At 46.0% G+C, this 18,266-nt stretch overlaps 2 protein-coding genes across 2 annotated transcripts; both read left to right on the top strand.

Moving 5' to 3' along the window:
- Window positions 1-216: 216 nt before the first annotated feature.
- Window positions 217-2,622, top strand: LOC308173054 (polyadenylate-binding protein 1A-like; the record flags this gene model as incomplete). The annotated part of the gene is made up of 3 exons (XM_080548020.1): window positions 217-1,017; window positions 1,137-1,652; window positions 2,599-2,622. 3 exons carry the CDS (start codon window positions 217-219, stop codon window positions 2,620-2,622), a joined length of 1,341 nt encoding a protein of 446 aa, XP_080404146.1.
- Window positions 2,623-15,839: 13,217 nt separating this feature from the next.
- Window positions 15,840-17,888, top strand: LOC308173053 (polyadenylate-binding protein 1A-like; the record flags this gene model as incomplete). The annotated part of the gene is made up of 4 exons (XM_080548019.1): window positions 15,840-16,640; window positions 16,760-16,855; window positions 16,928-17,275; window positions 17,880-17,888. The coding sequence occupies 4 exons, from the start codon at window positions 15,840-15,842 to the stop codon at window positions 17,886-17,888; spliced, it is 1,254 nt and encodes a 417-aa protein (XP_080404145.1).
- Between the last annotated feature and the right edge of the window lie 378 nt (window positions 17,889-18,266).

Genomic DNA, 18,266 nt, shown 5'->3' with positions numbered 1-18,266 from the left:
TCACCGGGAACGAGCTTCACCTGCGGCGGAGAGCACGCTGTGCTCGAGTTGTGGGGGCGGGTGCTCGAGCTGTGGGGGCGGGGGAGGGCGTGTGTGACGGCCCAGCCGTAACATATCCAAAGCTAAAATATTAGGGTTAGGAGAAGTTTTCTAACATAACTAAATATGGCCTGTATGTTGTATGTTGGAGATCTCCACCAGGATACCACTGAGACAATGTTGGATGAGAAATTCAGCTCTGCAGGTGCAACTACCATCCGAGTGTGCAGGGACAAGATCACCCAACGATCCTTGGGGTATGCCTATGTCAACTTTCAACAGCACGCTGATGCAGAGCTTGCTCTGGAAACGATGAACTTTGATGACCTCCAAGGAAGACCTATGCGCATCATGTGGTTTCAGCTTGACCCTTCACTGAGGAAGAGTGGGGTAGGCAATGTTTTCCTCAAGAACTTGGAGGAATCTATTGACAGCCAGGCCCTCTACGACACGTTTTCTACATTTGGAAAGGTCCTTTCCTGTAAGGTGGTCTGTGATGAGAATGGCCAATCTAAAGGCCATGCCTATGTGCAATATGAGTGCCAGGAGGCTGCTGAGAGAGCCATTAAGAGGCTGAATGGCATGCTGTTCAATGACAAACCAGTGTTTATTGGACACTTCAAATCTAACAAAGAACGAGAGGCTGAACATGGAGCCAGGGCCAGAGAGTTCACCAATGTGTACATAAAAAACCATGGCAAGGATATGGATGACCAAAAACTGAAGGAAAAGTTTGAAATATATGGACCAACCCTGAGAGTCCGGGTCATGACTGATGTCAAGGGTCAGTCCAGGGGTTTCGGTTTTGTTTGCTTCGAAAGGCATGAGGACGCCCAGAAGGCTGTCGACGACATGAATGGTCAGAACATCGACGGGAGAAAGGTCTACGTGGGCCGTGCCCAGAAGAGAAGAGAGCGCCAGACCGCGCTGAAGCACCGGTTTGAACACATGAAGCATGAGCGTATGACCAGATACCAGGTTTGTGGCCTCCAGTTCTCTGATACTAACACAGAAGTTGATACTATTTACACATAGTTATTGTTGATGTATTTGAGGTATGAAAAACATCTCACTAAACAGGTTTTTTCGCTTACCAGGGTGTCAATCTGTACGTGAAGAACCTGGATGATGGCTGGGACGATGAGCGTCTGCACCGAGCGTTCTCCTCCTTCGGAACGATCACCAGTGCGAAGGTGATGATGGAAGGTCAACGCAGCAAGGGCTTCGGCTTTGTGCGCTTCTCCTCCCCCGAGGACGCCACCAAGGCCATGACAGAGATGAACGGCCGCGTCGTGGCCAACAAGCCGTTGTATGTGGCCCTGGCCCGGAGCAGGAAGGACCGCCAAGCACACCAACAGGCGTTTATCACAGAAGAGTACAGTGTCTGCGGCATGCCCGACCTAGTCATCGACCCCTACCAGCCTGCTCCACCGTCTGGATACGTCATGGCTCCCGTTCCACAGCCCCAGACCCGTGGTGGTACTACCTACTACCTCACCAACCAGCTGGATCAACTGAGACCTCCTCCTGGCTGGGCCACCCAGAGTGTGCAACCTCAGTACTTCCAGAACATGCCCTCCTACATCATGCCTCACTACCCAAAGCAGCACATGGCTCCTCCCCAGCTCCAGGTCCCCATGCAGCAGCAGCAGCAGCAGCCTGCTTCGCTGACTGCCTCCATGCTGGCCGCCACTCCTCCTGAGGAGCGGAAACAGCTGCTGGGTGAGTCTACTTTACGATCTTTAGATCCCCCATTAGCTATACTGTATAATAACTGTTACTGATTTGTTTGATTCTCCATCCCTCCAGGTGAGCATCTCTTCCAACTTATCAAGGAAACTCACCCCAGTCTAGCTGCCAAGGTCACAGGGATGCTGCTGGAGATGGACAACGAAGAACTTCTCTACATGCTGGAGGCTCCAGAGTTCCTGAGCTCCAAGGTGGATGCAGCGGTCGCTGCGCTGCAGGCACACTGGTCCCAGGTCCCCATGCAGCAGCAGCAGCAGCCTGCTTCGCTGACTGCCTCCATGCTGGCCGCCACTCCTCCTGAGGAGCGGAAACAGCTGCTGGGTGAGTCTACTTTACGATCTTTAGATCCCCCATTAGCTATACTGTATAATAACTGTTACTGATTTGTTTGATTCTCCATCCCTCCAGGTGAGCATCTCTTCCAACTTATCAAGGAAACTCACCCCAGTCTAGCTGCCAAGGTCACAGGGATGCTGCTGGAGATGGACAACGAAGAACTTCTCTACATGCTGGAGGCTCCAGAGTTCCTGAGCTCCAAGGTGGATGATGCGGTCGCTGCGCTGCAGGCACACTGGGCTAAGGAGGCTGCACAGAAGTCTGACCCCCGACCAGCTTGAGTTCAATGAGACTAAGACAAGGGATGGAAATCCAGACATTTAAAACCTACTCCTACAACATTTAAACATCTTTTAACATAGAACAGCTTTTGCTATATTTTTTGATATTACAGTATTAATAAATTATTTCATTACCAAATGAACAAAATGTACTCTGCTATGTCTGAGTGTCCTTTACTGTGTCAGTGATCAGAATATCAACAGTGTGGTCCTGTAGAGAGAGACTTGATAGCTCTGCATTTTGGATTGTACATTTTGGAAAGTCATTTGGAAAGTCATTAAATACCGCTGACTGTGATCAATTCTCAAACTATCTTCAGAGGCCAATACATCTCTGTGCTTCTAGATCTGGGCCAAACAATAACATTTGAGATCAGCAAGATTTGTTTACCTCTATTTGATTAATCTCATTTTGGAAAACTAAGTAAGAGCTTTTATTCAAGTGCAGTGGGCTCATTTATTATACAGTATACAATCGTTCAATCATTTGTTATACACTATTTTAAAAATCCATTCTGTTTGCAAGATAGGACTTTGATTTCACTAACTAGTCATTTCATTTACTACACATTATTGAAAAGGGATCGCTATTCTGTAGCCGTCATCAAACATCAAAACATCTCTGTGTTTATAGATCTGGGAACAAACAATACGATTTGAAACTAGGGATGTACCTGAATACGAAAATGTTATTCAGAAAAGCATAAATAATGCAATACACATACAGTTTCTAGTTGCTCATTATTATTCTGAAAAAATGTCAATATTGACATCAACGCAATCAGTCATTATGTTTCTTAAATCAATTCATATAATTGTGGATGGCCACAAGATAAAAATGCCCATTATGTTTGCGATATATGAGTTTGATTTCACTAACTAACTAGTCATTTAATTCACTACACATTATTGACCGAGTCAGCGCAGAGCAGGCAGCGAGAACAAATTCCACCGGCTTTGGTCGTGTGACTAATAAACTATCTATCTATCTATCATAAGAAATGCATTGCTTCTTTAGGGTCTTTGATGAAAACAGTGCTTCTGATATATATAGTAAATATGTGCAAAATACTTTTCTCCTCCGAATATCTATTCCCTCCATACTGTATGTGGTTCAGAGTGCACCAAATACATCTCCTAGCGAAGGTCTCCTGAACCCCAACATGGGAGAAAAACCCAAACTCTGTACAACATACACTGCTGGCTACAGCCCTTCAGGTAACAATGAGTAGTTAACATATTTGCATATAGAAATGTAGATATAACATCAAGGATTTCTATGGTTACACAGAAACAGTTCACAGTTGAGAATGTGATGATGTAAAAAACGAGGACCACACAACTGGGGTTCTAGAACCAGTTCTAGTGTAAACAACAGTGTTATGATTTAAATGACCTGCAATTCCTCTGCATAGAGCACACATTTGATTATTATCAAGAATATCCAAAGCTAAAATATTAGGGTTAGGAGAAGTTTTCTAACATAACTAAATATGGCCTGTATGTTGTATGTTGGAGATCTCCACCAGGATACCACTGAGACAATGTTGGATGAGAAATTCAGCTCTGCAGGTGCAACTACCATCCGAGTGTGCAGGGACAAGATCACCCAACGATCCTTGGGGTATGCCTATGTCAACTTTCAACAGCACGCTGATGCAGAGCTTGCTCTGGAAACGATGAACTTTGATGACCTCCAAGGAAGACCTATGCGCATCATGTGGTTTCAGCTTGACCCTTCACTGAGGAAGAGTGGGGTAGGCAATGTTTTCCTCAAGAACTTGGAGGAATCTATTGACAGCCAGGCCCTCTACGACACGTTTTCTACATTTGGAAAGGTCCTTTCCTGTAAGGTGGTCTGTGATGAGAATGGCCAATCTAAAGGCCATGCCTATGTGCAATATGAGTGCCAGGAGGCTGCTGAGAGAGCCATTAAGAGGCTGAATGGCATGCTGTTCAATGACAAACCAGTGTTTATTGGACACTTCAAATCTAACAAAGAACGAGAGGCTGAACATGGAGCCAGGGCCAGAGAGTTCACCAATGTGTACATAAAAAACCATGGCAAGGATATGGATGACCAAAAACTGAAGGAAAAGTTTGAAATATATGGACCAACCCTGAGAGTCCGGGTCATGACTGATGTCAAGGGTCAGTCCAGGGGTTTCGGTTTTGTTTGCTTCGAAAGGCATGAGGACGCCCAGAAGGCTGTCGACGACATGAATGGTCAGAACATCGACGGGAGAAAGGTCTACGTGGGCCGTGCCCAGAAGAGAAGAGAGCGCCAGACCGCGCTGAAGCACCGGTTTGAACACATGAAGCATGAGCGTATGACCAGATACCAGGTTTGTGGCCTCCAGTTCTCTGATACTAACACAGAAGTTGATACTATTTACACATAGTTATTGTTGATGTATTTGAGGTATGAAAAACATCTCACTAAACAGGTTTTTTCGCTTACCAGGGTGTCAATCTGTACGTGAAGAACCTGGATGATGGCTGGGACGATGAGCGTCTGCACCGAGCGTTCTCCTCCTTCGGAACGATCACCAGTGCGAAGGTGATGATGGAAGGTCAACGCAGCAAGGGCTTCGGCTTTGTGCGCTTCTCCTCCCCCGAGGACGCCACCAAGGCCATGACAGAGATGAACGGCCGCGTCGTGGCCAACAAGCCGTTGTATGTGGCCCTGGCCCGGAGCAGGAAGGACCGCCAAGCACACCAACAGGCGTTTATCACAGAAGAGTACAGTGTCTGCGGCATGCCCGACCTAGTCATCGACCCCTACCAGCCTGCTCCACCGTCTGGATACGTCATGGCTCCCGTTCCACAGCCCCAGACCCGTGGTGGTACTACCTACTACCTCACCAACCAGCTGGATCAACTGAGACCTCCTCCTGGCTGGGCCACCCAGAGTGTGCAACCTCAGTACTTCCAGAACATGCCCTCCTACATCATGCCTCACTACCCAAAGCAGCACATGGCTCCTCCCCAGCTCCAGGTCCCCATGCAGCAGCAGCAGCAGCCTGCTTCGCTGACTGCCTCCATGCTGGCCGCCACTCCTCCTGAGGAGCGGAAACAGCTGCTGGGTGAGTCTACTTTACGATCTTTAGATCCCCCATTAGCTATACTGTATAATAACTGTTACTGATTTGTTTGATTCTCCATCCCTCCAGGTGAGCATCTCTTCCAACTTATCAAGGAAACTCACCCCAGTCTAGCTGCCAAGGTCACAGGGATGCTGCTGGAGATGGACAACGAAGAACTTCTCTACATGCTGGAGGCTCCAGAGTTCCTGAGCTCCAAGGTGGATGCAGCGGTCGCTGCGCTGCAGGCACACTGGTCCCAGGTCCCCATGCAGCAGCAGCAGCAGCCTGCTTCGCTGACTGCCTCCATGCTGGCCGCCACTCCTCCTGAGGAGCGGAAACAGCTGCTGGGTGAGTCTACTTTACGATCTTTAGATCCCCCATTAGCTATACTGTATAATAACTGTTACTGATTTGTTTGATTCTCCATCCCTCCAGGTGAGCATCTCTTCCAACTTATCAAGGAAACTCACCCCAGTCTAGCTGCCAAGGTCACAGGGATGCTGCTGGAGATGGACAACGAAGAACTTCTCTACATGCTGGAGGCTCCAGAGTTCCTGAGCTCCAAGGTGGATGCAGCGGTCGCTGCGCTGAGGGCACACTGGTCCCAGGTCCCCATGCAGCAGCAGCAGCAGCCTGCTTCGCTGACTGCCTCCATGCTGGCCGCCACTCCTCCTGAGGAGCGGAAACAGCTGCTGGGTGAGTCTACTTTACGATCTTTAGATCCCCCATTAGCTATACTGTATAATAACTGTTACTGATTTGTTTGATTCTCCATCCCTCCAGGTGAGCATCTCTTCCAACTTATCAAGGAAACTCACCCCAGTCTAGCTGCCAAGGTCACAGGGATGCTGCTGGAGATGGACAACGAAGAACTTCTCTACATGCTGGAGGCTCCAGAGTTCCTGAGCTCCAAGGTGGATGATGCGGTCGCTGCGCTGCAGGCACACTGGGCTAAGGAGGCTGCACAGAAGTCTGACCCCCGACCAGCTTGAGTTCAATGAGACTAAGACAAGGGATGGAAATCCAGACATTTAAAACCTACTCCTACAACATTTAAACATCTTTTAACATAGAACAGCTTTTGCTATATTTTTTGATATTACAGTATTAATAAATTATTTCATTACCAAATGAACAAAATGTACTCTGCTATGTCTGAGTGTCCTTTACTGTGTCAGTGATCAGAATATCAACAGTGTGGTCCTGTAGAGAGAGACTTGATAGCTCTGCATTTTGGATTGTACATTTTGGAAAGTCATTTGGAAAGTCATTAAATACCGCTGACTGTGATCAATTCTCAAACTATCTTCAGAGGCCAATACATCTCTGTGCTTCTAGATCTGGGCCAAACAATAACATTTGAGATCAGCAAGATTTGTTTACCTCTATTTGATTAATCTCATTTTGGAAAACTAAGTAAGAGCTTTTATTCAAGTGCAGTGGGCTCATTTATTATACAGTATACAATCGTTCAATCATTTGTTATACACTATTTTAAAAATCCATTCTGTTTGCAAGATAGGACTTTGATTTCACTAACTAGTCATTTCATTTACTACACATTATTGAAAAGGGATCGCTATTCTGTAGCCGTCATCAAACATCAAAACATCTCTGTGTTTATAGATCTGGGAACAAACAATACGATTTGAAACTAGGGATGTACCTGAATACGAAAATGTTATTCAGAAAAGCATAAATAATGCAATACACATACAGTTTCTAGTTGCTCATTATTATTCTGAAAAAATGTCAATATTGACATCAACGCAATCAGTCATTATGTTTCTTAAATCAATTCATATAATTGTGGATGGCCACAAGATAAAAATGCCCATTATGTTTGCGATATATGAGTTTGATTTCACTAACTAACTAGTCATTTAATTCACTACACATTATTGACCGAGTCAGCGCAGAGCAGGCAGCGAGAACAAATTCCACCGGCTTTGGTCGTGTGACTAATAAACTATCTATCTATCTATCTATCATAAGAAATGCATTGCTTCTTTAGGGTCTTTGATGAAAACAGTGCTTCTGATATATATAGTAAATATGTGCAAAATACTTTTCTCCTCCGAATATCTATTCCCTCCATACTGTATGTGGTTCAGAGTGCACCAAATACATCTCCTAGCGAAGGTCTCCTGAACCCCAACATGGGAGAAAAACCCAAACTCTGTACAACATACACTGCTGGCTACAGCCCTTCAGGTAACAATGAGTAGTTAACATATTTGCATATAGAAATGTAGATATAACATCAAGGATTTCTATGGTTACACAGAAACAGTTCACAGTTGAGAATGTGATGATGTAAAAAACGAGGACCACACAACTGGGGTTCTAGAACCAGTTCTAGTGTAAACAACAGTGTTATGATTTAAATGACCTGCAATTCCTCTGCATAGAGCACACATTTGATTATTATCAAGAATATCCAAAGCTAAAATATTAGGGTTAGGAGAAGTTTTCTAACATAACTAAATATGGCCTGTATGTTGTATGTTGGAGATCTCCACCAGGATACCACTGAGACAATGTTGGATGAGAAATTCAGCTCTGCAGGTGCAACTACCATCCGAGTGTGCAGGGACAAGATCACCCAACGATCCTTGGGGTATGCCTATGTCAACTTTCAACAGCACGCTGATGCAGAGCTTGCTCTGGAAACGATGAACTTTGATGACCTCCAAGGAAGACCTATGCGCATCATGTGGTTTCAGCTTGACCCTTCACTGAGGAAGAGTGGGGTAGGCAATGTTTTCCTCAAGAACTTGGAGGAATCTATTGACAGCCAGGCCCTCTACGACACGTTTTCTACATTTGGAAAGGTCCTTTCCTGTAAGGTGGTCTGTGATGAGAATGGCCAATCTAAAGGCCATGCCTATGTGCAATATGAGTGCCAGGAGGCTGCTGAGAGAGCCATTAAGAGGCTGAATGGCATGCTGTTCAATGACAAACCAGTGTTTATTGGACACTTCAAATCTAACAAAGAACGAGAGGCTGAACATGGAGCCAGGGCCAGAGAGTTCACCAATGTGTACATAAAAAACCATGGCAAGGATATGGATGACCAAAAACTGAAGGAAAAGTTTGAAATATATGGACCAACCCTGAGAGTCCGGGTCATGACTGATGTCAAGGGTCAGTCCAGGGGTTTCGGTTTTGTTTGCTTCGAAAGGCATGAGGACGCCCAGAAGGCTGTCGACGACATGAATGGTCAGAACATCGACGGGAGAAAGGTCTACGTGGGCCGTGCCCAGAAGAGAAGAGAGCGCCAGACCGCGCTGAAGCACCGGTTTGAACACATGAAGCATGAGCGTATGACCAGATACCAGGTTTGTGGCCTCCAGTTCTCTGATACTAACACAGAAGTTGATACTATTTACACATAGTTATTGTTGATGTATTTGAGGTATGAAAAACATCTCACTAAACAGGTTTTTTCGCTTACCAGGGTGTCAATCTGTACGTGAAGAACCTGGATGATGGCTGGGACGATGAGCGTCTGCACCGAGCGTTCTCCTCCTTCGGAACGATCACCAGTGCGAAGGTGATGATGGAAGGTCAACGCAGCAAGGGCTTCGGCTTTGTGCGCTTCTCCTCCCCCGAGGACGCCACCAAGGCCATGACTGAGATGAACGGCCGCGTCGTGGCCAACAAGCCGTTGTATGTGGCCCTGGCCCGGAGCAGGAAGGACCGCCAAGCACACCAACAGGCGTTTATCACAGAAGAGTACAGTGTCTGCGGCATGCCCGACCTAGTCATCGACCCCTACCAGCCTGCTCCACCGTCTGGATACGTCATGGCTCCCGTTCCACAGCCCCAGACCCGTGGTGGTACTACCTACTACCTCACCAACCAGCTGGATCAACTGAGACCTCCTCCTGGCTGGGCCACCCAGAGTGTGCAACCTCAGTACTTCCAGAACATGCCCTCCTACATCATGCCTCACTACCCAAAGCAGCACATGGCTCCTCCCCAGCTCCAGGTCCCCATGCAGCAGCAGCAGCAGCCTGCTTCGCTGACTGCCTCCATGCTGGCCGCCACTCCTCCTGAGGAGCGGAAACAGCTGCTGGGTGAGTCTACTTTACGATCTTTAGATCCCCCATTAGCTATACTGTATAATAACTGTTACTGATTTGTTTGATTCTCCATCCCTCCAGGTGAGCATCTCTTCCAACTTATCAAGGAAACTCACCCCAGTCTAGCTGCCAAGGTCACAGGGATGCTGCTGGAGATGGACAACGAAGAACTTCTCTACATGCTGGAGGCTCCAGAGTTCCTGAGCTCCAAGGTGGATGCAGCGGTCGCTGCGCTGCAGGCACACTGGTCCCAGGTCCCCATGCAGCAGCAGCAGCAGCCTGCTTCGCTGACTGCCTCCATGCTGGCCGCCACTCCTCCTGAGGAGCGGAAACAGCTGCTGGGTGAGTCTACTTTACGATCTTTAGATCCCCCATTAGCTATACTGTATAATAACTGTTACTGATTTGTTTGATTCTCCATCCCTCCAGGTGAGCATCTCTTCCAACTTATCAAGGAAACTCACCCCAGTCTAGCTGCCAAGGTCACAGGGATGCTGCTGGAGATGGACAACGAAGAACTTCTCTACATGCTGGAGGCTCCAGAGTTCCTGAGCTCCAAGGTGGATGCAGCGGTCGCTGCGCTGAGGGCACACTGGTCCCAGGTCCCCATGCAGCAGCAGCAGCAGCCTGCTTCGCTGACTGCCTCCATGCTGGCCGCCACTCCTCCTGAGGAGCGGAAACAGCTGCTGGGTGAGTCTACTTTACGATCTTTAGATCCCCCATTAGCTATACTGTATAATAACTGTTACTGATTTGTTTGATTCTCCATCCCTCCAGGTGAGCATCTCTTCCAACTTATCAAGGAAACTCACCCCAGTCTAGCTGCCAAGGTCACAGGGATGCTGCTGGAGATGGACAACGAAGAACTTCTCTACATGCTGGAGGCTCCAGAGTTCCTGAGCTCCAAGGTGGATGATGCGGTCGCTGCGCTGCAGGCACACTGGGCTAAGGAGGCTGCACAGAAGTCTGACCCCCGACCAGCTTGAGTTCAATGAGACTAAGACAAGGGATGGAAATCCAGACATTTAAAACCTACTCCTACAACATTTAAACATCTTTTAACATAGAACAGCTTTTGCTATATTTTTTGATATTACAGTATTAATAAATTATTTCATTACCAAATGAACAAAATGTACTCTGCTATGTCTGAGTGTCCTTTACTGTGTCAGTGATCAGAATATCAACAGTGTGGTCCTGTAGAGAGAGACTTGATAGCTCTGCATTTTGGATTGTACATTTTGGAAAGTCATTTGGAAAGTCATTAAATACCGCTGACTGTGATCAATTCTCAAACTATCTTCAGAGGCCAATACATCTCTGTGCTTCTAGATCTGGGCCAAACAATAACATTTGAGATCAGCAAGATTTGTTTACCTCTATTTGATTAATCTCATTTTGGAAAACTAAGTAAGAGCTTTTATTCAAGTGCAGTGGGCTCATTTATTATACAGTATACAATCGTTCAATCATTTGTTATACACTATTTTAAAAATCCATTCTGTTTGCAAGATAGGACTTTGATTTCACTAACTAGTCATTTCATTTACTACACATTATTGAAAAGGGATCGCTATTCTGTAGCCGTCATCAAACATCAAAACATCTCTGTGTTTATAGATCTGGGAACAAACAATACGATTTGAAACTAGGGATGTACCTGAATACGAAAATGTTATTCAGAAAAGCATAAATAATGCAATACACATACAGTTTCTAGTTGCTCATTATTATTCTGAAAAAATGTCAATATTGACATCAACGCAATCAGTCATTATGTTTCTTAAATCAATTCATATAATTGTGGATGGCCACAAGATAAAAATGCCCATTATGTTTGCGATATATGAGTTTGATTTCACTAACTAACTAGTCATTTAATTCACTACACATTATTGACCGAGTCAGCGCAGAGCAGGCAGCGAGAACAAATTCCACCGGCTTTGGTCGTGTGACTAATAAACTATCTATCTATCTATCATAAGAAATGCATTGCTTCTTTAGGGTCTTTGATGAAAACAGTGCTTCTGATATATATAGTAAATATGTGCAAAATACTTTTCTCCTCCGAATATCTATTCCCTCCATACTGTATGTGGTTCAGAGTGCACCAAATACATCTCCTAGCGAAGGTCTCCTGAACCCCAACATGGGAGAAAAACCCAAACTCTGTACAACATACACTGCTGGCTACAGCCCTTCAGGTAACAATGAGTAGTTAACATATTTGCATATAGAAATGTAGATATAACATCAAGGATTTCTATGGTTACACAGAAACAGTTCACAGTTGAGAATGTGATGATGTAAAAAACGAGGACCACACAACTGGGGTTCTAGAACCAGTTCTAGTGTAAACAACAGTGTTATGATTTAAATGACCTGCAATTCCTCTGCATAGAGCACACATTTGATTATTATCAAGAATATCCAAAGCTAAAATATTAGGGTTAGGAGAAGTTTTCTAACATAACTAAATATGGCCTGTATGTTGTATGTTGGAGATCTCCACCAGGATACCACTGAGACAATGTTGGATGAGAAATTCAGCTCTGCAGGTGCAACTACCATCCGAGTGTGCAGGGACAAGATCACCCAACGATCCTTGGGGTATGCCTATGTCAACTTTCAACAGCACGCTGATGCAGAGCTTGCTCTGGAAACGATGAACTTTGATGACCTCCAAGGAAGACCTATGCGCATCATGTGGTTTCAGCTTGACCCTTCACTGAGGAAGAGTGGGGTAGGCAATGTTTTCCTCAAGAACTTGGAGGAATCTATTGACAGCCAGGCCCTCTACGACACGTTTTCTACATTTGGAAAGGTCCTTTCCTGTAAGGTGGTCTGTGATGAGAATGGCCAATCTAAAGGCCATGCCTATGTGCAATATGAGTGCCAGGAGGCTGCTGAGAGAGCCATTAAGAGGCTGAATGGCATGCTGTTCAATGACAAACCAGTGTTTATTGGACACTTCAAATCTAACAAAGAACGAGAGGCTGAACATGGAGCCAGGGCCAGAGAGTTCACCAATGTGTACATAAAAAACCATGGCAAGGATATGGATGACCAAAAACTGAAGGAAAAGTTTGAAATATATGGACCAACCCTGAGAGTCCGGGTCATGACTGATGTCAAGGGTCAGTCCAGGGGTTTCGGTTTTGTTTGCTTCGAAAGGCATGAGGACGCCCAGAAGGCTGTCGACGACATGAATGGTCAGAACATCGACGGGAGAAAGGTCTACGTGGGCCGTGCCCAGAAGAGAAGAGAGCGCCAGACCGCGCTGAAGCACCGGTTTGAACACATGAAGCATGAGCGTATGACCAGATACCAGGTTTGTGGCCTCCAGTTCTCTGATACTAACACAGAAGTTGATACTATTTACACATAGTTATTGTTGATGTATTTGAGGTATGAAAAACATCTCACTAAACAGGTTTTTTCGCTTACCAGGGTGTCAATCTGTACGTGAAGAACCTGGATGATGGCTGGGACGATGAGCGTCTGCACCGAGCGTTCTCCTCCTTCGGAACGATCACCAGTGCGAAGGTGATGATGGAAGGTCAACGCAGCAAGGGCTTCGGCTTTGTGCGCTTCTCCTCCCCCGAGGACGCCACCAAGGCCATGACAGAGATGAACGGCCGCGTCGTGGCCAACAAGCCGTTGTATGTGGCCCTGGCCCGGAGCAGGAAGGACCGCCAAGCACACCAACAGGCGTTTATCACAGAAGAGTACAGTGTCTGCGGCATGCCCGACCTAGTCATCGACCCCTACCAGCCTGCTCCACCGTCTGGATACGTCATGGCTCCCGTTCCACAGCCCCAGACCCGTGGTGGTACTACCTACTACCTCACCAACCAGCTGGATCAACTGAGACCTCCTCCTGGCTGGGCCACCCAGAGTGTGCAACCTCAGTACTTCCAGAACATGCCCTCCTACATCATGCCTCACTACCCAAAGCAGCACATGGCTCCTCCCCAGCTCCAGGTCCCCATGCAGCAGCAGCAGCAGCCTGCTTCGCTGACTGCCTCCATGCTGGCCGCCACTCCTCCTGAGGAGCGGAAACAGCTGCTGGGTGAGTCTACTTTACGATCTTTAGATCCCCCATTAGCTATACTGTATAATAACTGTTACTGATTTGTTTGATTCTCCATCCCTCCAGGTGAGCATCTCTTCCAACTTATCAAGGAAACTCACCCCAGTCTAGCTGCCAAGGTCACAGGGATGCTGCTGGAGATGGACAACGAAGAACTTCTCTACATGCTGGAGGCTCCAGAGTTCCTGAGCTCCAAGGTGGATGCAGCGGTCGCTGCGCTGCGGGCACACTGGTCCCAGGTCCCCATGCAGCAGCAGCAGCAGCCTGCTTCGCTGACTGCCTCCATGCTGGCCGCCACTCCTCCTGAGGAGCGGAAACAGCTGCTGGGTGAGTCTACTTTACGATCTTTAGATCCCCCATTAGCTATACTGTATAATAACTGTTACTGATTTGTTTGATTCTCCATCCCTCCAGGTGAGCATCTCTTCCAACTTATCAAGGAAACTCACCCCAGTCTAGCTGCCAAGGTCACAGGGATGCTGCTGGAGATGGACAACGAAGAACTTCTCTACATGCTGGAGGCTCCAGAGTTCCTGAGCTCCAAGGTGGATGATGCGGTCGCTGCGCTGCAGGCACACTGGGCTAAGGAGGCTGCACAGAAGTCTGACCCCCGACCAGCTTGTGTTCAATGAGACTAAGACAAGGGATGGAAATCCAGACATTTAAAACCTACTCCTACAACATTTAAACATCTTTTAACATAGAACAGCTTTTGCTATATTTTTTGATATTACAGTATTAATAAATTATTTCATTACCAAATGAACAAAATGTACTCTGCTATGTCTGAGTGTCCTTTACTGTGTCAGTGATCAGAATATCAACAGTGTGGTCCTGTAGAGAGAGACTTGATAGCTCTGCATTTTGGATTGTACATTTTGGAAAGTCATTTGGAAAGTCATTAAATACCGCTGACTGTGATCAATTCTCAAACTATCTTCAGAGGCCAATACATCTCTGTGCTTCTAGATCTGGGCCAAACAATAACATTTGAGATCAGCAAGATTTGTTTACCTCTATTTGATTAATCTCATTTTGGAAAACTAAGTAAGAGCTTTTATTCAAGTGCAGTGGGCTCATTTATTATACAGTATACAATCGTTCAATCATTTGTTATACACTATTAAAAAAATCCATTCTGTTTGCAAGATAGGACTTTGATTTCACTAACTAGTCATTTCATTTACTACACATTATTGAAAAGGGATCGCTATTCTGTAGCCGTCATCAAACATCAAAACATCTCTGTGTTTATAGATCTGGGAACAAACAATACGATTTGAAACTAGGGATGTACCTGAATACGAAAATGTTATTCAGAAAAGCATAAATAATGCAATACACATGCAGTTTCTAGTTGCTCATTATTATTCTGAAAAAATGTCAATATTGACATCAACGCAATCAGTCATTATGTTTCTTAAATCAATTCATATAATTGTGGATGGCCACAAGATAAAAATGCCCATTATGTTTGCGATATATGAGTTTGATTTCACTAACTAACTAGTCATTTAATTCACTACACATTATTGACCGAGTCAGCGCAGAGCAGGCAGCGAGAACAAATTCCACCGGCTTTGGTCGTGTGACTAATAAACTATCTATCTATCTATCATAAGAAATGCATTGCTTCTTTAGGGTCTTTGATGAAAACAGTGCTTCTGATATATATAGTAAATATGTGCAAAATACTTTTCTCCTCCGAATATCTATTCCCTCCATACTGTATGTGGTTCAGAGTGCACCAAATACATCTCCTAGCGAAGGTCTCCTGAACCCCAACATGGGAGAAAAACCCAAACTCTGTACAACATACACTGCTGGCTACAGCCCTTCAGGTAACAATGAGTAGTTAACATATTTGCATATAGAAATTTAGATATAACATCAAGGATTTCTATGGTTACACAGAAACAGTTCACAGTTGAGAATGTGATGATGTAAAAAACGAGGACCACACAACTGGGGTTCTAGAACCAGTTCTAGTGTAAACAACAGTGTTATGATTTAAATGACCTGCAATTCCTCTGCATAGAGCACACATTTGATTATTATCAAGAATATCCAAAGCTAAAATATTAGGGTTAGGAGAAGTTTTCTAACATAACTAAATATGGCCTGTATGTTGTATGTTGGAGATCTCCACCAGGATACCACTGAGACAATGTTGGATGAGAAATTCAGCTCTGCAGGTGCAACTACCATCCGAGTGTGCAGGGACAAGATCACCCAACGATCCTTGGGGTATGCCTATGTCAACTTTCAACAGCACGCTGATGCAGAGCTTGCTCTGGAAACGATGAACTTTGATGACCTCCAAGGAAGACCTATGCGCATCATGTGGTTTCAGCTTGACCCTTCACTGAGGAAGAGTGGGGTAGGCAATGTTTTCCTCAAGAACTTGGAGGAATCTATTGACAGCCAGGCCCTCTACGACACGTTTTCTACATTTGGAAAGGTCCTTTCCTGTAAGGTGGTTTGTGATGAGAATGACCAATCTAAAGGCCATGCCTATGTGCAATATGAGTGCCAGGAGGCTGTTGAGAGAGCCATTAAGAGGCTGAATGGCATGCTGTTCAATGACAAACCAGTGTTTATTGGACACTTCAAATCTAACAAAGAACGAGAGGCTGAACATGGAGCCAGGGCCAGAGAGTTCACCAATGTGTACATAAAAAACCATGGCAAGGATATGGATGACCAAAAACTGAAGGAAAAGTTTGAAATATATGGACCAACCCTGAGAGTCCGGGTCATGACTGATGTCAAGGGTCAGTCCAGGGGTTTCGGTTTTGTTTGCTTCGAAAGGCATGAGGACGCCCAGAAGGCTGTCGACGACATGAATGGTCAGAACATCGACGGGAGAAAGGTCTACGTGGGCCGTGCCCAGAAGAGAAGAGAGCGCCAGACCGCGCTGAAGCACCGGTTTGAACACATGAAGCATGAGCGTATGACCAGATACCAGGTTTGTGGCCTCCAGTTCTCTGATACTAACACAGAAGTTGATACTATTTACACATAGTTATTGTTGATGTATTTGAGGTATGAAAAACATCTCACTAAACAGGTTTTTTCGCTTACCAGGGTGTCAATCTGTACGTGAAGAACCTGGATGATGGCTGGGACGATGAGCGTCTGCACCGAGCGTTCTCCTCCTTCGGAACGATCACCAGTGCGAAGGTGATGATGGAAGGTCAACGCAGCAAGGGCTTCGGCTTTGTGCGCTTCTCCTCCCCCGAGGACGCCACCAAGGCCATGACTGAGATGAACGGCCGCGTCGTGGCCAACAAGCCGTTGTATGTGGCCCTGGCCCGGAGCAGGAAGGACCGCCAAGCACACCAACAGGCGTTTATCACAGAAGAGTACAGTGTCTGCGGCATGCCCGACCTAGTCATCGACCCCTACCAGCCTGCTCCACCGTCTGGATACGTCATGGCTCCCGTTCCACAGCCCCAGACCCGTGGTGGTACTACCTACTACCTCACCAACCAGCTGGATCAACTGAGACCTCCTCCTGGCTGGGCCACCCAGAGTGTGCAACCTCAGTACTTCCAGAACATGCCCTCCTACATCATGCCTCACTACCCACAGCAGCACATGGCTCCTCCCCAGCTCCAGGTCCCCATGCAGCAGCAGCAGCAGCCTGCTTCGCTGACTGCCTCCATGCTGGCCGCCACTCCTCCTGAGGAGCGGAAACAGCTGCTGGGTGAGTCTACTTTACGATCTTTAGATCCCCCATTAGCTATACTGTATAATAACTGTTACTGATTTGTTTGATTCTCCATCCCTCCAGGTGAGCATCTCTTCCAACTTATCAAGGAAACTCACCCCAGTCTAGCTGCCAAGGTCACAGGGATGCTGCTGGAGATGGACAACGAAGAACTTCTCTACATGCTGGAGGCTCCAGAGTTCCTGAGCTCCAAGGTGGATGCAGCGGTCGCTGCGCTGCAGGCACACTGGGCTAAGGAGGCTGCACAGAAGTCTGACCCCCGACCAGCTTGAGGTCAATGAGACTAAGACAAGGGATGGAAATCCAGACATTTAAAACCTACTTCTACAACATTTAAACATCTTTTAACATAGAACAGCTTTTGCTATATTTTTTAATATTACAGTATTAATAAATTATTTCATTACCAAATGAACAAAATGTACTCTGCTATGTCTGAGTGTCCTAAGACTCATTAAATCTCGCTGTCAACAGCTGCGATAATGAGAGTGAACTCTGAGTGTGTGTGTGTGTGTGTGTGTGTGTGTGTGTGTGTGTGTGTGTGTGTGTGTGTGTGTGTGAGTGTGTGTGTGTGTGTGTGAGTTTCAATTCTAAATCCCTTCAGCTTCCCACTGAGCAATTTATGTGTTTATTGAATCACATACTGTATGAACACATACTATTACTGAAATGTTCATACATGTCACACATGGGAAAGATTACTGAAATAACCCCCACAGACAACAGACAAGCATGACAAGCACGAGAAGCACGAGCACAACCTGCACCTGTTCATTACCAGAGAGAATAAAGCCGTAACTACAGAAGAGAGCACAGCACACAAGGGATCAGATCTTACTGTAGAGAGAAAACAGAGACAGC

This window comes from Nansenia antarctica (assembly GCF_963989245.1).
Source record: "Nansenia antarctica genome assembly, chromosome: 18".
Lineage (NCBI taxonomy): Eukaryota > Metazoa > Chordata > Actinopteri > Argentiniformes > Microstomatidae > Nansenia > Nansenia antarctica.
Note: the sequence above shows the minus strand (reverse complement) of the source record. Positions and strands in the feature narration are given on the sequence as shown.